Source organism: Grampus griseus, assembly GCF_964374135.1.
Source record: "Grampus griseus genome assembly, chromosome: 3".
Classification (NCBI taxonomy): domain Eukaryota; kingdom Metazoa; phylum Chordata; class Mammalia; order Artiodactyla; family Delphinidae; genus Grampus; species Grampus griseus.
This window is the reverse complement of record NC_139019.1, coordinates 153,140,589-153,159,422: the sequence shown is the minus strand read 5'-3', so window position 1 is coordinate 153,159,422 and position 18,834 is coordinate 153,140,589. Positions and strand designations below refer to the sequence as shown.

General features: G+C 60.1%; 2 protein-coding genes across 4 annotated transcripts; one reads left to right on the top strand and one right to left on the bottom strand.

Moving 5' to 3' along the window:
• The first annotated feature begins 1,571 nt into the window (after nucleotides 1–1,571).
• On the top strand, nucleotides 1,572–15,112 carry DBN1 (drebrin 1). 3 transcript variants are annotated; one of them, XM_082651833.1, is made up of 15 exons: nucleotides 1,594–1,781; nucleotides 6,325–6,380; nucleotides 6,960–7,072; nucleotides 7,253–7,327; nucleotides 7,407–7,553; nucleotides 7,693–7,770; nucleotides 8,008–8,159; nucleotides 8,245–8,308; nucleotides 11,549–11,608; nucleotides 11,697–11,820; nucleotides 12,605–12,742; nucleotides 13,086–13,256; nucleotides 13,641–14,320; nucleotides 14,633–14,735; nucleotides 14,915–15,112. In XM_082651833.1, the coding sequence occupies exons 1-15, from the start codon at nucleotides 1,696–1,698 to the stop codon at nucleotides 14,983–14,985; spliced, it is 2,118 nt and encodes a 705-aa protein (XP_082507959.1). In that variant the 5' UTR covers nucleotides 1,594–1,695; the 3' UTR covers nucleotides 14,986–15,112. The 3 variants fall into 3 exon arrangements, with proteins under 3 accessions (XP_082507958.1, XP_082507959.1, XP_082507960.1); XM_082651832.1 differs by lacking the exon at nucleotides 12,605–12,742 and having other exon boundaries at nucleotides 1,572–1,781; XM_082651834.1 differs by lacking the exon at nucleotides 6,960–7,072 and having other exon boundaries at nucleotides 1,710–1,781.
• A 1,112-nt stretch (nucleotides 15,113–16,224) lies between these two features.
• On the bottom strand, nucleotides 16,225–17,301 carry PRR7 (proline rich 7, synaptic; the record flags this gene model as incomplete). The annotated part of the gene is made up of 2 exons (XM_082651606.1): nucleotides 16,225–16,667; nucleotides 16,890–17,301. 2 exons carry the CDS (start codon nucleotides 17,299–17,301, stop codon nucleotides 16,270–16,272), a joined length of 810 nt encoding a protein of 269 aa, XP_082507732.1. The 3' UTR covers nucleotides 16,225–16,269.
• Nucleotides 17,302–18,834: the final 1,533 nt, after the last annotated feature.

Here is an 18,834-nt window from a genome sequence, read left to right as displayed (position 1 = left end):
CTGGGGAGGGGGCTTCGGGATGGGGAGATGAAAGGCATTCTGGGCTGGGAAAAGTCAAAGGAAGCAGGAAGGGACGAGGCTGGAGATCCCTCTACCTACCGCTCCCAGGCACCCCTCAGCCCTGCTGTGGGGTCTTCCTCCCTCCCCGGAAATCCTACTGACTCTGCCTGGGACTTGCTCCAAGTGGGGGCCGTGGAGAAACCAGGGGTCCATGGGCATAGTGGACGCAGAGAGTTCCCATGAAATGTATTGAGTTTTAAGAGGTTCTTCCCACCCCAAAGTGCTGGGACCCACTGCTGGAGATCAGTGCACACACTGCTCTCCTCCTCTTGGCCCAGCTGGTTACCCAACTCAGAACTCAGAGGCCCAGCCCCACCACCTCCCAGATTGGACCAGGTAAAGTTTGCTCAGGTTCTGTCACCTCCTCTGGGAAGACAGGGGTGGGAGGCTTTGTAGGTGGTGGTAAAGGCTTCTGAGAGCTGCAGAGGGTTTCAGGATTCCAGCTCAGACAGGAGCAGAGATGCTCCAGGAGGCCCTGGCAGTGGTGTCCACTTCCCCTCGAGGGACTCCTCTTAGGCCCCAGTGTTTTCTGTGTTCAGAGCTTTGGGAAATTAAGGTGCCAGGAAGCTGGCCCTGGAGTGTCCTTGGAGGAGCCCTGCCCTGAGAGTCTGGGGTTAGATTCCTCTGGGAGGCCTGAGGCTTGGGAGAGAAGGCAAAGGATCTCCTAGTCTAGCCCCACCTGAGAGGACTCAGGGGGCAGCTGGTAAGGGAGGGGTGCTCAGCATAGGGTAGGGCAGGGATGGGGTAGAGGTTGGCAATGTTGGGGTAAGGAGCTGAGAATGGTCTAGGAGGCAGGGATGGAGGGGTGTGGTTGGGAACAGGGATCAGAATGGGAATAGGGTAGGTTGGAAAGAGGAGGGTGCAGCTAGGGATGGGGTCTGATGAATGGGTAGTGGGTGTGTGCTAAGCATGGGGTTGGGAGTGGGGCTGGAGCTGGGAGGGGAAAGAAATGGGCTGGATTTGGAGATGAAGACAGCAGTGGACAGTGATGGGGATGGACTAGGAATGGGCCTTTCAGAGGTGGGGATGGGCTGCAGATGGGCCAGGGGTGGCTGGCACGGGAATTGGGTTGGGGCTGGAGGTTGGGATGGACCAGTGATAGGGGTGAAGCTGGGTGGAGATAAATTAAGGACGGAGTGGGGCTGGGCCGGATTGGAATGGAGTGGATTTGGGATTGGGACCGGGAGCTGGGAAGGAGAGGGATGAAGCTGGGCCTGGATAGGGATTGGAGAGGTGGGGACGGGGCTAGGTTTGTGGCTGGGGACACCACAGGTGAGAATTTGGGACACGGGAAGAATGGACCCGTGCAGATGGGTATACCTGCCCGGGCGCGGGGTGCAGGGACTGACGGCGAGGGGCGTGGGGGCGCCCCGGGGCAGGCCGGGAAGGGGGGGCGGGCCTCCCCCCGGCCGGGTCGGGGCGGCGCTAGGACCGAGCGCGCGGAGTGAGCGAGCCGGGCGGAGCCAGCGCCCCCCGCCCCCCGCCGGCCGGCTCCCCTCCCCCGGCCGCTGGCTCGCTCGGCTCGCAACGCTGCAGAGGCTCCGAGGCGGCGGCGGCGCGGCGACTCCCTCTTTCCCTCCCTCCTTCTCCGTCCGTCCGTGCGTCTGTCCGTTCGGCCTCGGTCCGGCCCGCAGCATGGCCGGCGTCAGCTTCAGCGGCCACCGCCTGGAGCTGCTGGCGGCGTACGAGGAGGTGATTCGGGAGGAGAGCGCGGCCGACTGGTGAGCCCCCGCCCCCGCCCCCCAGCCCCTTTGTCCCCGCGCTGCCGCGCCTTTGTTTCCACCCGGCCCAGTCGCCCCGCAGCCGGGAGGGAGGGGGAGACCCCGAAATGGTGCAGCGGCCCGGGAGGGCCAGGGAGGGGCTGCTTTTGTGCGCGCCGGGGGAGGGGCCGGGCCGGGCCAGGCGGGGCACCGGCGGGCCCCAAGCGCCCGGAGGCGGCCCCAGCCGCGCGGTGGGAACGGTGGCCGGACGCGGGCTGGAGAGACGCAGGGTCCAGATGTGTGGCCCGGGGCCTCCCGGCCTTGTGGAAGCCCATCGCCCGCCCCCTCCCCTTTGCCTCGGGCCGGGCGGACAGGTGTGCATGGGCGGCCAAGGGCACCTTTGCCACCTTTGAGCGGGCGAGGACGGGGCAGGGACCGAGCTAGCAGAGCCAGCGCAGCCTACCCGGCCGAACCCGGCCCCGGCCACAGCACAAAGGAAAGCTAGGGCGGGGGAGGAGCAGAGCGGGCTGGGGGCCGGGGCGCCCCGCCCACCGGGGGGCCTCTCGGAGTTGGGGTGTGATGGAAAGACGTTCATTGCCACAGGGCCACCGCCAAGTGACTCCTGTTCCCCTGAGGAGTCGAGGAGGAGGCAAGGATAAGTGCTCTCCTCGATGCCAAGGGGATTGCAGGGAGTAGGCAGCTGGGCTGGGACATGCCAAAGGAACTGAACTGCCTGCCTAGGGAGCCAGGTGGGGTCCCTGGGAGGAAGCCCCCAGGCGCACCACTCTGCAGGGAGTTCCCAGAGAAGGATGAGGGGGTGAGTGGATCCACTGAGCTCCTAGCCCGGTGGCCCAGGGGCAAGGGGCTCTCAGCTCCTCTGTGGGGGAGGAGCTGGGCTGCCCTCTCCTCCCTCCCCAGCTGTTGTCTCCCCCTAGGCTGTGGGAGGGGTTGGACCACCTGCTCTGGGACTGGAGTCCCCAGGGTGGCAGGAAAGCCAGGGGGTTTCACACTGCCCCATTCAGGAATCATCATCCTCCCAAGATACTCTTCTCCTGGGGCAGATGCCCATTCTGTTCCCTAGGGCTCTTCTCCCCTTGGCAGGCAGGAAACACGAAGTGAAGGCAGGTCTGAGGGACCTCACTTGGGATGGCCTCACCCTCATGCTGGGAGGACACTGACCTGGGGGCTGGAGGAGGGGACAAGATGGCCAGGCATCCATGCCACAGTACTGCAGCACTGGCGGGCGGCCAGGCCTGGAGGGATGGACGCGGGAGACAAGCAAGCTCTCGTGTCCTGCGGGTCAATCATAGGAGAGGCCAGCACAGGCTAAGCGGGCAAGCAGCCCATCCGTTGTCCCAGCCCTGCCCCATGGGGACTGAGATCATGGGAGGAGTTCAGGGCAAGTGGCCGGCTTGGCCTGGTGGAGGAGCTGGCCTTGGGATATGGGCCATGCCTGGAGAGAGGCACAGCCCACCTTGGAACCCTTGCCCTCCAGTCCGGGGGTGCTGCCTGCCACCACCCCGTTTACCCCTACCTTCCCAAAGGCAGAGCTCCCACAGCCACTGCTGGCCCACATCCTGCTCAGCAGAGGCCTGGGCTCCCACCACCCAGCAGCATCCATGTGGCCAAAGTGAGTTATTCATCACTGGCGTGCCTCACCCCTCCCCCACCCCAATCTGCGTTGTGTGTGGGACACACACAGATGTACACATGCACCGTCATACATACATACATTTGCTTACTCCCAAGGGCCCAGATAAACATTTGGTAGAAAGGATGTGAGGATCAACCTGCAGAAGGGGACATGAGGGCCCCCAGCACCTAGCACAGAACCAGGGGTACAGTGGAGTCTCAAGACTCAGGGGCAGACCCTGTACTCAGAGGCTGGAGGAGGGCGTCTTGGGTAAAATTGCTGTCTGGGCAAACGGGGCTTGGCACTTCCCTCCCTTACCTTGCCTCTGAGTGGGGAGTAGGGGTGGGGGAGTTCACTCCTAGGTGGCTCACTCTGAAATGGACCGCTGCCCTGATGCTGGCAGCAGGGGACCCAGGAAGTCAGACTGTGTAGTGAAAAGAACTAGTGTTGTCCTGGATGTGATCCGACTCGCAATACATAGCCACACCAAGTCTCTGCTCCTCTCTGGTCCTCTTGAAAAGAGGAAAAGGGGATTGGGCTCAACCATACCTGGGATACCCAAGGCCCTTCCAGTTTTGATATCCTGAGAGTGTGATTGTCCTGAAGAATCCACCTGCCCTGAGCCCCCCATCCTCAGCTGACCCCAGGATCTCCCTGGAGCTGCTGCATTCAGCTCCCACCTCACCCCAGTCCACTTTCTCTGGCCGAGATGGTCCCACCTTCACGAAGCTTATAGTTCAGGACAGTGTCTGTCTCCAGGGGTTGGAGGTGGTGTAGATTCCTGCCCCCCTCCATCCTGATTCCTTGCAGTTTCACCAGCTCCCACCCACCCAAGGCTCAGGCCACCTCGAATGTGTTTGAGAAGCACTGGTGGTCTAGTGAGATCTGGGGCAGGCTCAGGTGCCTCTTCCTGTCCCTGCTGGAGTGTGGTAAGCGCTTTGGGGAGGTGCAGCGCAGGGCAGGGCTTCATGGGAGCTGGCATTGGGTCCCTGAGAGATTTCAGTCAGGGATGGGCATGGGTGGAGAAACAGGTCTGGCCTCCCTGTGAAGGGAACCACATATGCAGAGGCTCCAGGTTGGGAAATATCCAGAACTGTGCTGGGAATCAGGGAGCCATCCAATGTGACCCGAGTGTATGGTATGGATACGGAGGTCTGGCTAGAAAGGCAGGTGGGCGGAGCTCAGGGTTGAAGGCCTGCTGAAACCTTTGAACTTAGCTATGGTTTCCACCACGTAAGGGCCAGGGCTGCAGCAGGAAAGGTGGCTGCAGGTGGGTAGGCAAGGAGTAAAGAATGGAAGGGGCAGGTTCCTGGGAGGAGCCAGGGTCCCTCAGAGAGCCTAGGAGAGGCTGACAAGTCACCCCAGGGAGGTGTGATGGCCAGAGCAGTGTCTGGGAACCAGGGTCTTGGAGTTCTGCCTCAGTTTCTCATCTGTGGAATGGAGAAGGGAAGACCCTGCTTCTCTAAGGGCCTTTTGTTCCCAGTGGTGGGTTTAGGGCAGCCAGACAGGTGATGGGACAGCTGTGTTGAGAAGCAGCTGCCAGGACTGTAGCCTGGGCAACAGTTGGACCAGGAGCTCCCGGCCCCACAGCCCACCTGTGTCCCTTTCAGGAGGGAGGGATCCCGAGAAGCAGGGGGCTGGGGGCCCATTTGGCTCTGGCAGTGACTTGTGCTGACCTCATGGGGCTGGGCCTGGACCAGGCCCTCCCTGCTCCCTCCTTGCTCCGCCCTCCACCCTCCTCCCTCTCTCCCTTCCTCCCTCTTCTCTCCTCCCTCTTTCCTTCCCTCCCATTTCCCTTGCTCCTTCATTTTCTCTTCATCCCTTCACTTCCCTCCCTTCTCTTGTCTTCTCTGTCTGCCTCCTCTCCCTGCTCGCTTTCTCTTCTGCATCTCCCTGATGCTCCTGCTTCCTCCCCTCCTAGCCCCCTACCTTGGCAGTAAGGAAAGGGGAGCTTGGGGGAGGGGCTGAGCCTCCTGCACCTCCGGTACATGACCTTTATTCCTGGCCCCAAGCCTGTCCTCCAAGTGGGTCCTGGGGAGGAGCTATCTCTGTCTTCCCTTCTGTGAAATGGATGCTGTGCCACTGCTACCTGTGAAGAAAAAGCTAGGGAGGAGGAGGAAGGAGGAAGGCTGCTAGGTCAGCTTTCTGCCAAAGCTGAGAGGGAAGGCAAGGCCAGCAGTCCCAAGAGGCCAGAGCCTCAGCTAGGGCGGAGGAGGCCTAGGGCTGGAAGGCCAGGAGAGCACATTCACCCAGGGGCCAGAGTCCAGGCAGGAGTGACCATGGTGACCTCATCCCCATTTCAGAGAGACTGAGATTGAGACTGAGGGCGTGTCCCCTTGGGGTCCTTTGTGTTCAGGAGAATGCAGCTGGGGTGGGCCAGTCGCGTGCCAATTGCTGGGTTGCCATAGTTACCAGGGGATGCCCAGAGCTGAACAGCACCAGGTTCTCTCTCCCCATCCCCCTCGGTGTGGGGGGAGGGGCAGTGGGTACCGAGGCACGCGCCAGGTAGGTTCCTGGCAACGGCCAATGGGGATGAGGAGCGGTAGCCAGGGAACGGTAACCAAGGAACCGTCGCCTTGGAATCTCCATCTCACACCGCTGGCTGAGTTGCAGGCTGCTAGGGCCAGGGCTCCGAGGACGCAACACACTGGCTCACTGGAAGCAAGCGACTGGGCAGCGATTTCTTCCCCACTGCCTGCTCCCCACCTGACCCAGGCCTCCCTCCATCAGATCCCAGACTGTCCCCCACTGGGTTCCAGCCTGAAATGGTGCTTAGCCATTGTTGTCATGGTGACAAGGCTTAAGTGCTGGGCTGGAACCCCCCTCCTGTCCTGCCCCCTCTGTATCCCTCCTATCCCCGAGAGCCGTCTCCACCCAAAATTGGCTGCCTGGGCCCTGCCAGTTCTCCCAGCCACCCCTCCCTCTCCCCAGGGCTCTGTACACATATGAGGATGGCTCAGATGACCTCAAGCTTGCAGCGTCAGGAGGTAAGAATTCCAGCCATTCCTTTGCCTTCCTCTCCGCTCGCCCCTCCGGTTGTTTTCTTCCCCACCCGCCTGGCTCCAGGCCACCTCGCTGCCTTCATCCAGCAGACCCACACTTGTCTGGCCAAGTGTCCTTCCTGTGGTTATCCCTAAGATCCCCAGGGTGGGGAGGGAGGGAGACTTGTTTCCTGTTTGATTATGAGAAGACTGAGCCTCAGAGAGGGAGAGTGACTTGCCCGAAGTCACACAGCTAGACGGGAATGGGCCTGGCAGGGATGGCCCAGATCACCCCACTTTCTTGAGAGCCCTAAAAGGTTTTATTTTACCTCAGTGGGTGCCAGCCCCGCGTGAGACTTGATGTGTGAAGAACACTTCCTCAGTTCTTCCCCAAGGTCCTGGGGGATTCAGAGGCAAAGCTCACACCTGCCTGCTGCCTCTTTCACACCAACACAGAACTCTGGGACTTCCAGATCTTTGGCGGTGCCTGCAGAGCCCACAAGAAGAGTCTTTGCTTTGGGTTCCAGGCCCTTTGTGGGGGAGGGATTCAGGAGATGGCGCCTGACACCCTCCTGATTCCCCCAGATGGGGGCTTGCAGGAGCTCTCTGGCCACTTTGAGAACCAGAAGGTGATGTATGGCTTCTGCAGCGTCAAGGACTCCCAGGCTGCTCTGCCGAAATACGTGCTCATCAACTGGGTATGCAGCTATGGGCTGGGGAAGGGAGCCGAAGGCCCAAGAACGGTTATCCTCCATCCCACTCCACTCACTGACACTGCTGGAGAGAACCCCACTAGTCCCGGGAAGAGAGCCCTGGGCCTCAGCCTGCCGCCAACTCTTGTCCTTTCCCGACACCCCCTTTTGCTGGGTACTTTGCAGGTTGGTGAAGATGTGCCTGATGCCCGCAAATGTGCTTGTGCCAGCCACGTGGCTAAGGTGGCCGAGTTCTTCCAGGTGCGAGCAGGGTCAGGGCTTATGGGGGCGGTGATGGGAGGGAGCCCTGCCGCCTGAACACGCCTTCTTCCTGCTGCAGGGCGTCGATGTGATCGTGAACGCCAGCAGTGTGGAAGACATAGATGCGGGCGCCATCGGGCAGCGGCTCTCCAACGGGCTGGCACGGCTTTCCAGCCCCGTGCTGCACCGACTGCGGCTGCGTGAGGATGAGAACGCCGAGCCGGTGGTCAGTGTGCGCCCCGGGCAGGCTGGCCCTGCCCAGGGCTCCGCCGTCCGGTTCCTCTCAGTCCTCACCCTTTGCGTGTGGGGGCTCCTGAGCACTCGGCCTGTGGGCTGCGCTCACGCCAGGCCGCTTGACTCTGCAGGGCACCACCTATCAGAAGACCGACGCAGCTGTGGAGATGAAGCGGATTAACCGCGAGCAGTTCTGGGAGCAGGCCAAGGTGTGGACCCTGACCCCGGCCTGCAGGCTGAGCTGCCACTCCCTGTCCTAACCCCATGGGGTAGCTCTGCCTTCTCTCCCTAAGGGCCTCGCTTGCACAGCATGGGCCATCCTACGTGCTTCCCCTACTGAAAGAGCGAGCCCCTGAGTTCTCAGAACCCTGGGTTGGGGATGGGCTGGAGGGCTGGGGCGGGCCCCAGGCTCAGGGCCTGCACTGCCTTGGCACGGGGTGCTGCAGAAGGAGGAAGAGCTGAGGAAGGAGGAGGAGCGGAAGAAGGCTCTGGATGAGAGACTCCGGTTTGAGCAAGAGCGGATGGAGCAGGAGCGGCAGGAGCAGGAGGAGCGGGAGCGGCGCTACCGGGAGCGGGAGCAGCAGATCGAGGAGCACAGGTGCACCCCGCCCCGCCCCCGGGGTGCTGGGCCGTGGGCCCCACGTGGGCCCATCCTGAAGGCTTGCCTGCACCTCTCATTCCAGGAGGAAACAACAGACTTTAGAAGCAGAGGAGGCCAAGAGGCGGTTGAAGGAGCAGTCTATCTTTGTAAGTTCTTAGTCGGGGTTCCTGTCTCCTGCCCAGGGAAGCGAGGATGGTCCTCGTGTTCCTGCGCCTCTTGCGTGGGGAGTAAGTGTCTTGGGGACAGTGCTGGGCATTCTGGGTACCGCTGCATGGGCATGGGGTAGCATGCAGTGTCAGGCCTGGTACCCGATCATGTGAGGCTCTGTTCCCTGGCTGTGGAAAGAGACCTCCTTGGAGAAGCTAATACTCTAGACCGAAAGAGAAAATCTACCTTGACCCAGACCCTCACTGACCAGGCTCCTCCTGCCCCCGCCCAGCAGGGCCTGAGGGGCTCGAGGTGGATTAGACATGCTTCCTGCACTTATATGGGGCTCGAGGCCTGGTCCCCACGGCAAGAATACTGCAGAGCCATTGAATGGATCTGGGCTGGAGTTCTGAGCATCTACATACAAGTGTGTGTAGTGTCTCTTTGAGAACAGGTACTTGTTCCAGGGGTGCTGGCTGAACCTCCAAACACTGGGATGGCCCGTAGGGTCATCATGATTGACCCCTTCAAAATCACAGTGGAGTCAAATCTTCATGCTTTGAATTGAATTTTGTACTTGAGAAATAGTTAAGATCATTCAAAGCTGAGCATGGTAGAGTTTAGGACAGGAGGTGGGCAGTAGTCATCTGGACTGGGACTGTGTTGGGTAGCCGTTGGGCCATGGGGACTCAGACAGACTCCAAGGTCACACCCACAGGAGGCTGGGAGGGAGCTGGCAGGACAGCCCTGCCGGCACTGGCATTAATGGCTGTCATAGGTCATTCCACTCACGTTAGCCCCTGGGGGTGGAGAGGACGTGTGGTTAGTAAGCTGCAGCCTCATTCATTCAGCAAACCCTTGCCACCTGCCATGTGCCAGTGTGAGAAACATGGTGGAGAACAAGATGAACAAGGCTTTTTTACAATTAATTGATTAATTAGTTTATTTTTAATTGTGGCAAAGTGTACATAACATAAAACGTACCATCTTTACCATTTTTCAGTGTACAGTTCCGTGGTGTTAAGTGTATTTATATTGTACAGCCATCACCACTGTTTATCTCCGGAATTTTCTTCATCTTCCCATACTGAATCTCTGTACCCATTAAACACTAACTCCCCACTGCCCCCTCCCCCAGCCCCTGGCAACTGCTTTCTGCTTTCTGTGTTTAAGAATGTGACTACTCAAAGTACCTTGTATGAATGGAATCACGCCGTTATTTTACCTTTTGTGACTGGCTTATTTCATTTAGCATAACATCGTCAAGGTTTATCCATGTGTCAGAATGTCTTTTCTTTTGAAAGCTGTTAATATTCCACTGTATATGTATACCAGATTTTGTTCATCCATTCAGAGCAATTTCTTTTCGAAAAAGCTTATTTTTATGGAAAATTTCACATACGTACACAAAAGTAGAAAGAATAGTATAGTGAACCCACTGAACTGATTGCTCATCTTCACCAATTACCAGTGTTTCAGGCAAAGGCTTACAGTGTCACATCATTATTTTATAGTCTCATCTGGCCCTTCAAGTGTGGCTCATGTGACAGTGACAGTAGGTGTTTTAGCAGGTCACTGTGGTTACCCTGCAACTTCAGGTCCTCTGAGGGAATTCCCACATGAGAAACTTTGGAATTTAGAAGTGCTTTATATTGGCTTAAGGAGCTATTCTGCTTTCTCTCTTCTGATAAGAATTGCATTCCTTATGTGAGTTCCCTTTTTGCCTGGGATGCCGGGGAGCTTCCATTTATCTGAAGATGCTCAGGCATAGCAATGCTATTGACCTTTATGGTTAGTGCATTGATGTCTCTCTCCAACCCCAAGCTCTAATTTGTTTCAGTGTTTTTTTCACAGTGTTATGTAGTTAAGGTTTTTGTGGTAAGCTGCCTCTGGTCCTTTTTTTGAACAAGGCAGAGGAACCTAGCAAGGTTATACTAGGCAGGGGCAGCGTAACAGCAAAGGCTGGTGGGATGTACATTTTGGGGGGAAGGCAAGGAGCCTTCCCCAATGACTGGAGCCCGCTGGGAAATTTGGGAGGAGAGAGCAAGGTCAGAGGAGGAGTTTAGACTTCATTCTGGAAGACACAAAGTGGCAGTTGGGGTGACAACCCTCTTGAGGCTTTTGGTGTGATGAGTTCAACTGAGGAAACAGGTATGAACTGAACCTTGGGCTGGCCACTCACACACATAAGTGAGTTCTTATCCTGTATTACACACAGAGGGTGGGGAGATGATCCAGAAACAGGAAATTATGACGCAGTGTAATCTGTGGTGTATGCCTGGAACACCTCATGGGGACCCAGGGAAGGAAATGACCTGAATGGGCCAGGGACCCCTTCCCAAGGAGGCAGTGCCCAAGCTGAGGCCGGAAGCAGGAAGAGCTGGACCTGGGGTGGGGGTCGGGTACTTGGGGAGAGATATTCGTCTCCCATGCCAAGGCACGGAGGTGGGAAGTTGTATGCATGTTCCAGGAACTGCAACTACATCATGCTGAGGACTTTATGCCTACATCTCACAGGGTGTGGGCGAGTCAGGGTGGGAGGGGAGCGTTGTGAGAGGTGATGGACTAGATCAGGCAGGGAGAAGGGAACATGGGCCAAGCAAAGGGGCCCCACCTACCTTTATTCCTGTGGTTGCAATCTCAAAACAGCGAGTGAAGTGGGCATGTGAAGGGCAGTAGGGAGTGGTGGGGACTGGTGAACTGGACAACACACACCCTGTGGGCTGCTACAGTGCAGCTCTAGTCGATGGCTGCTTTGGGACACGCTGGCCTGTGTTGCCAGGGCTTCTGGCATTTCAAGAGAAACTGGAGACCCTGATCTCAGTAAGAAAACCTGATTTTTAAGTGATGGCGACTAATTAACATTTTGAAAAGATCCTTTCAGGTCTGTAGAGAAGAAATGGGGGGAAAGAGAACAAGGAGGCAGGGGACTAATGAAGAAACCTCAGTCGTGATACCAAGATCCACGCAGCAGTGATGGAGTGTGGTTGGCTAGGTGCTGGGGTAGGAGGTTCGAGAAAAGTTAGCTGCAAATCAGGGAGTGCTCCTGGGTGTCCTGGGGTGCCCAGGGGCCTGTCTGGACTGGAGATGAGGTGGCTGAGGACCTTGCAGATAGAAGGTGCTGTGTGACTGAGTCGTGAAAGTGGTTCCAGATAGTGGAGGAAACATAGGGGCTGTAAGAAAGCCAAGAGCTCTTGTGGGAGTGGGGTGCTCAGAACACTTTCCCTTTTGGTTTCCAGGGTGACCAGCGGGATGAGGAGGAAGAGACCCAGATGAAGAAGTCAGAATCGGAGGTAGAGGTGAGAGCCAGGGGGACCAGACATCTGAGTTTGGTAGGGCTGCCTCAGTCGGGCCCCGCCTGGCCTGACCCTTTCCATGTGCCCCCAGGAGGCAGCAGCCATTATTGCCCAGCGACCTGATAACCCACGGGAGTTCTTTAAGCAGCAGGAAAGAGTTGCATCGGCCTCCGCAGGCAGCTGTGATGTGCCCTCACCCTTCAACCACCGACCAGGTAGTCCCAGCTCCCACCCCCACCCAATCCCCACTCCTCAGGTTTTGGCCTTGAGCCTCTTTGGGACCTTTCTTGGAAGGGAAACCTTGCCCAAGGACCCCTTGGAGAAGGCAAGGCCAGTCATTGAGTGTGCTTCCACCCGCCACCTCCAGGTGGCAGGGCTGAGAAGGGCTCGGGCAGGGTTAGTGTTGGGCCTGGGCTGAGCAATGGGCTGTGCTCGAGCCATCTGGGCATTTCACACAAGGGCTAAGGCATCCCCCTGGCTGCAAGGAGTAGCCCTGCTGGGGTTGAACTAGGTCTTATCTGAAGGCCTGTGGGTGCATGGGGAGTGGGCTCTTTCCCTGGTCCTGAGTTTGAGCAGCCTGGAGCCTGTACCCAGGGTTCCCTGTTTGGATTCTCCCTGTGCAGCTTCCACCTCTCCTTGAAGCCCCCTTCCGCTCCCTGTCTGCTGGTCTGTTTGCCCCTTCTGTGTGCTTGGCTCTGGGCTAGGGTTCCAAGGGTGGGGCAGGCTGATCCGAGGGGTGGGGCAGGCTGTTCCGAGGCGTGGGCTGCCCTGAGGCTGGTTGCACTGTGGCGTATCAGGCTCTTTGCTGTGTGTGGCTGGTGTGGTGGAGTCATCTGTTGGCTTGAGGCTCTGGCCCAGCTTGGCTGAATGTGCGCCCTGGCTGAAGGCAGCTTGGACATCCAGGGCCAGCTTGGGGGTGGATGAGGCCTCGGGGTGGGGGTGGGGGAGACTGACCCTCTCTTGTCCTCTGTCTCTCTCTCTGTCTGTCTCTCTTGGCAGGTCGTCCGTACTGCCCTTTCATAAAGGCATCGGACAGTGGGCCTTCCTCCTCCTCCTCTTCCTCCTCCTCCCCTCCACGGACTCCCTTTCCCTATATCACCTGTCACCGCACCCCAAACCTCTCTTCCTCCCTCCCATGTAGGTAGCAGACCCCAGGCCTCCGTGGGGGGGGTAAGGAGGGCCCCCCGCTTCCCAGCAGCCCCCCTGCCCTCACTCCCCCAGCCTGACTGCTGACCTCTGGTGTTTGTCCCCAGAGCAGGTACCGCCTGCCTCTTTCCCCTGGCCCTGAAGGGACACTGGCCCTTAGGGGCCTGGCTTATAGGGTCTGGAGCTGTGGTCTGGCCCCTGGGGGGCCTGGGGAGCTCCCAGCCCCGACCCAGACTCTAGAGAGGAGGGGCTGGTCAGGCCCCAAGGTGGACAATCCTGGTTCCACCTGGCTCCCTGGCCCTTACTGACCAGCCTAGGGGTTTTTGTTCCACAGGCAGCCACCTGGACAGCCACCGGAGGATGGTGCCTACCCCCATCCCTGCCCGGAGCCCATCTGACTCCAGCATGGCCTCTACCCCTGTCACTGAGCAGATCGAGCGGGCCCTGGATGAGGTCACGTCCTCGCAGCCTCCACCACTGCCACCACCACCCCCAGCAGCCCAAGGTGTGTGAACGACCCTAGCCCCTGGGCTGGGAACGCCAAATGGCCATGGTAACAACCCCCCAGGGATCTGGGCCAGACTGTACTGCCCTGGAAGTGGCTGGGGCAGCGAGGAGCCCTGGTCAGACCTGCCCTCTCTGAACCTCAGTGTCTCCCTGGAGTGGGGATTGCGCCTTCCTCCCAGGGCTGCTGAGAGGTTGAAAGACACTAGGTAAAGGGGCAGTGGGGACCAGTGGGTGCTAGAAGGCACTCTGCATGGAAGTCTTAGTGGAGGCCTTCTTTCCTGGACTCCTCAGTGGGTGGGCAGGGTACTGTAGGGTGCCTGCCCAGGGCCTGCATCCTTTCCTGGGAGCTGATCACATGTCTCCTCCATCTGTGCTTTGACAGAGACCCAGGAACCCAGCCCCGGCCTGGATAGTGAAGAGACCAGCAAGGAAGCCAGAGCAGCAGACCCTCAGGCCTGGGCCAGCCCCCTGGAGGAGTCCCCTCAGGCACCAGAGCCTCCCCAGGGCCAAGGCAGCCCCACAGAGGACTTGATGTTCATGGCGTCTACAGAGCAGGCAGTCCTGGCTGCCTCTCTAGAGCCTGCCATGGCTGGAGCCTCTGCAGCTGACACCCCAGCAGCTGATGCCATTGAAACCGACGCTGCCGCTGCTGACACCAGTGTTGCCAACACCGTCACCCCTGCCACTGCCAGCCTCATTGACCTATGGCCTGGCAATGGGGAAGGGGCCTCCGTACCCCAGGCTGAGCCTAGGGCCCCCACACCACCCTCAGGTGCCGAAGTCACTCTGGCAGAAGTGCCCCTGCTGGACGAGGTGGCTCAGGAGCCACTGCCGCCGGCTGGTGAAGGCAGTGCCAACCTTCTCAATTTTGATGAGCTGCCTGAGCCACCAGCCACCTTCTGTGACCCAGGGGAGGAAGTAGAAGGGGAGCCCCTGGCTGCCCCCCAGGCTCCAACTCTGCCCTCAGCTCTAGAGGAGCTGGATCAGGAGCCGGAGCCGGAGCTGGAGCCAGAGCCCCAGCTGCTGACCAATGGCGAGACCACCCAGAAGGAGGGGACCCAGGTGGGGCTGGGGCTGCCTAATGGGAGGGGAAGTGGTCAGGGCTGGAGCAGGGGGCTGACCCTGCCTTCCTTAGGCTTGCAGCAGTACCCTGCCCCCTTTCTCTGTGACCCACATTGTTCGGGGGTGGGGGGGAAGCTGTATTTCATTCCCCCTCCCTGGGCCAGCTCTGCTTTTATTCCCAAGGCGGGCATCTGTGTTTGCCTGGCAACCGCTGATAGAATCGCTGGTTGCAGGGGAAACGTGCTCAGGCCTGGTAGGTCAGCCCTAGTCCTGCTGGGTGGGACCCAGTGACATGGACCTTCTCTCCTACAGGCCAGTGAGGGGTATTTCAGCCAATCACAGGAGGAGGAGTTTGCCCAATCGGAAGAGCTGTGTGCAAAGGCTCCACCTCCTATGTTCTACAACAAGCCTCCAGGTAGTACTGGGATGGGTGATGGAGAAGAATTTGGGTGGCGGTGCTGTGTTCAAGTGTGGACAGGCAGCGCCCCCCTCCCCCCCCCCACACAGCTGGCACAGCTCCCCAGGGTTGGGAGGGACACAGGCATGGATCTGCTGGGCCATCTCCTTAACTCCCCTCCCTTCCCTACACCATAGAAATCGACATCACCTGCTGGGATGCAGACCCGGTACCAGAAGAGGAGGAGGGCTTCGAGGGTGGCGACTAGCGGTGATGCTTGCCCTCAGGCTGCCCTCGCCAAGGCCGCCCACCTGCGCTGGCCTCTGGCCAGACGGCCCGCAGTGCCTGCACTTGCAGCAGCTCCGCCTGGCACCCACTCTGGATTCCGGCCCTGGCCGGGGACTTGGCCGCTTCCCTACCCACAGGGCCCTACTTTTACAGCTTTTCTCTCTTTTTTAAAGTTGATAGGAGACTTGTACAGTTGACTGGTTTTCCTCCCGTTGGTAGTTGAGATGCTGTTGCAAATTCCACCCCCTTCCCACCCGGTCCAGATTGTAGCTCTTAGTCCTCCCTGCTCACTCAGCTGGCCGGGGTGGAGGCCTCACCCTGCTTGGGGCCTGGCGTGGGGGGAAGTTCTGGTGGGAAAATGTTCCCCCCACCTCTTTTCCTAGTTTTCTGTTTCTTGGAAAAATATCACTTTGTATTCTCTGTCCAGGGCTTCAGATATTTTGCACGAATTTTAAAACATGGCAATAAATGGCTCGTGGGCTCTGGTTCCCTGGGACCCGCCCCCTCCCCCCTTCTCTTGACCCCTCCCAACCTGGTCCGAAGGAAGTAGCAGGCCCAGCTGGGGCCTCTCAGCTTCCTGGCCCTTTCCTGCCCCCTCCTGCTGGGCAGGTCCCAGGCTGGAGGCCCTAGGCGTGATTCAGGTCAGGGCTATGGGTGGCCCCTTTCCATCTCCTCCCTCTTTGCTTGGGTTCCTTTTTCACGTTCAGTAACTGTTTTTTGGAAAGCACAAACTTCTGTAACAGGTCGTGCTCATGTCTGTTAATAAAGAAATCCAGATCCCTTCGGGCCTGCTGCTCCGGGCCTCCAGGGGCTGATCTGGGGTGGACTGCCTGCCACGACCCCATTCCCAACTCTTCCCACTTCCAAGGCAGCAGGGGGCGCCCTCGCCAAGACCTCAAGGGCAAGGAAGGTGGGGTATGAGGCTCCCTGGGGAACCGGCCAGTGGTTTGAAGCAGGCAGACCTCAGGTTTAGTTCTACACCCTCAGGCCGGTTTGTAGCTGAAAGGCGCAACAAGGTTCGGTCCCGATAAGGCCGGGCACACCTGGCCGCCAGAACCTTGGGTGCAAGCAGTGGGTGCCCCCTCCGCTTGTACCAAACCAGATCACACACCTTTATTATCCTCAAAATGTAACAAACGGGGTAAGAAATCCCTCCCTCCCGCCCCGCCCCCCACCCCCACCTCCGCAGTCCAAGGGAAGCGTTTAAAAAGCCCCGCAATCAGGCCAGGAGTCCGCGGGTGGGGCCCGGGACGCCGGGCGCCCTCTATACGGCTGTAGTCCTCCCGAACAAGGGGATGGAGACCGGCAGGCGCCAAGCTCCGTGCTCCAGTGGCTCTCGGCTGCTGAGCTCTGAGTCGGTCCAGCTGGGGAAGACCCGACGGCTGCGGTCCGCCTGCAGGCAGAGCGCAGGGCAGGGCGGCGCGGGCCGCGGGGCACTGGGCAGGTGCAGCGCCGACGTGTAGCCCCGGTCCAGGAAGAGCGGCTTGTAGCTGGGCGGTGGCTGCTCCTGTTTCTCCGCGCTGTCGCGGCGGCTCAGAAAGGGCGTGACAATCTTCCGATACAGGCCGCGCGTGTCCGTGAGCACCTCGCTGTAGGGCGGCGGCGGCTCGGCCATCAGCACCGCCTCTTCGTAGCACGGTGGCTTGGACGTGTCCGATTCCGCTGCGAAGTGGGAAGCGGTCCGAGGACGTGAGGCTCTCCGTCCTCAGCCTCCCGCAGAGGCCTTGGCCAGCCGCCAACCCCAGACCCAGCCCGCTCCCTCCTCCTAGCTTCTCAAGGAGGCTGTCCTGTGGAAGCCCCGCGGGTAAGCAGCGAGCCCGCCCCTGACGAGGCCTCGCCCACCCTAGTGACCCAGGCTGCCCTCTGGCGGAGGTCGGTACTTACCTTGGCGCGGGTAGCTCCACGGCCGCGGCGGTACTGATAGGTGCTGCGGCGGTGGGTGCGGAAGCGCGTGGTGGTGTGCGTGCGGGTGCGCGTGCGGCTGCGCGGGCCCGTGGTGCAGCATCGGGTGCACGTGCACGTGCTGGTGGGCGTGCGCCGGCGCCTCGAGACGGCCGCGGTGAGGTGGTGGCGGGGGCGCCAGGCCGGGGGGGCTCCCGGCCTGGCTGCCCTCGAGCTCAAGGGGCTCCAGCTCAAGCGCGCGCAGATTCTGCTCACGCAGCCGCTCCTCCTGGCGCCGTTTGAGGCGGCGGCGCAGGAAGCTGCAGAAGCAGCAGAGTAGGACGATGAGACCCCAGATGAGCCAGAAACCGGCAAAGCACGTGAGGAACGTGTAGGTGCCCTGGGACATAACCATGGCGGCGGCGCGGGCGGCGGGTCCTCCGCTGTTTCACTGGACAATGGGCTCCTCGACGTGGCCCCGGGCCCGCGCCAAGCTCCCAGATGCCTCCAGCGTCACTCGGGGACCCGCGGCCGGGGGCTGCCCGCAGCTGGGTTCAAGTCGTGCGCGCGCACGCAGGGGGCAGCAGCAGCGGCGCCCGCTCCTTCCCATGGCGCCGACAGGCACGCTGGCGGGCCTCACCCGGGGCCGCGCGGGACCTGTGGGACAGACACAGGGCGCGGTGAAGGCGTGCTGTAGCCCCGGACGACTTCCCTGCCCGCGCCGGTGCCCTGCGCAATCCCGGGGAAGCCTCCTCTACGGAACCTCCGCACTCCGCGGGGGCCCGGTGACGTCACCTGGATGACGTCACGCTCAGAGGTTTCCCCCGTAGGGCTTTCCCGTATCTGAGACCCGGCCGCCGCCGCCTCCCAGCCGAGGTGACTCCAGGCAGGCCAGCAGGGGGCGCGCGAATGCCAGGTTCGACCTCAGTGCGAACGGAGTTCGCCATCCGCATCCCCGGGGTGCAGGGTACCCCAGCTCCGAAAGGGCTCGAGAGGCCCATAGGCAGACTCCCAGGGCGCCGAAGGGGAGCCATGGCGCAGTTGTTTTGCGGCGGAGAAAAGGTGGTCCACCTCCTAGGCCCCACAAGCAGCCCGCCGGTGCCCAGCTTCAGCCCTATGCATACACACCTGGCAGCCCCGGGCGCCCTAGGCCTTGTATCCGCTCCCAACCCTGGATGTCCAAAGCGTGTAACATTCCGGACCGCACCGCGGCTTCCTGCTTGTCTCAGCTCTTGTAGGGGGCGATCGGGCGGGTGGTTCCCGCGGCTACTGCGTGCTACCAGCCTTTGTCTGAGCCCAACGCGCCGCCGAGCGTGGGCCGTTCCCTCTTTTCCTTTACTCTAGGCGCCTCCGCTCGCTGAATCCCAGCTCCGTCTCCGCTTCCTCAGCCTCCTACCCATGCGCAGCCCCACTTGGCCCTGCCCTTCTAGCTCCAGGCCGCCATGTCTCTTCCCCCAATTCCTTTCCCTCTCTGCAGAGGGTAAGAAAATTAGCTCAAGTAATCGGTACCACCTGGTTCCACATCACTCCAGATGGGCACCTCTAGTTCCATTTCCTCTCCACAGCCAGGGTTGAGAGGGGAACCTTGCATCCTAAGAGGTATGTAGGAGGGAGCCCTAACTGAGGAGGGACAGGCGACTGTTCACCACCCCCTCAGAACAGGAATGACCCCTTCCTGACTGCCTTATACCCAGGGGCTTTCCCATACAACCCTTTGGGGTAACAAATTATTCCTGTTTTACAGATTTTACACCATTAGCTGTGTGGATGGCAGTTGACGGTTCCATAATTTGAACCCAAGCCTGGCCACAAAACCCTAGCCTGGGGTGGGAAAGTGCTGCTGCTTGAGCTTTGTGGGTCTCTTCCAGGAGCCCCATGGACCCCCCATCCTCAGCATGCCCAACCAAGGCACACATGCATTCAGCTCTGGGGGCCACAGTGAGCCTGA

Bases quoted from the DNA above. Each gene is read 5' to 3' on its own strand.
- DBN1 (XM_082651833.1), top strand. From the start codon at position 1,696: ATGGCCGGCGTCAGCTTCAGCGGCCACCGCCTGGAGCTGCTGGCGGCG. The intron at 11,609-11,696 runs GTGAGAGCCAGG...ATGTGCCCCCAG, and splicing joins AGTCAGAATCGGAGGTAGAG to GAGGCAGCAGCCATTATTGC. The intron at 13,257-13,640 runs GTGTGTGAACGA...GTGCTTTGACAG, and splicing joins ACCACCCCCAGCAGCCCAAG to AGACCCAGGAACCCAGCCCC.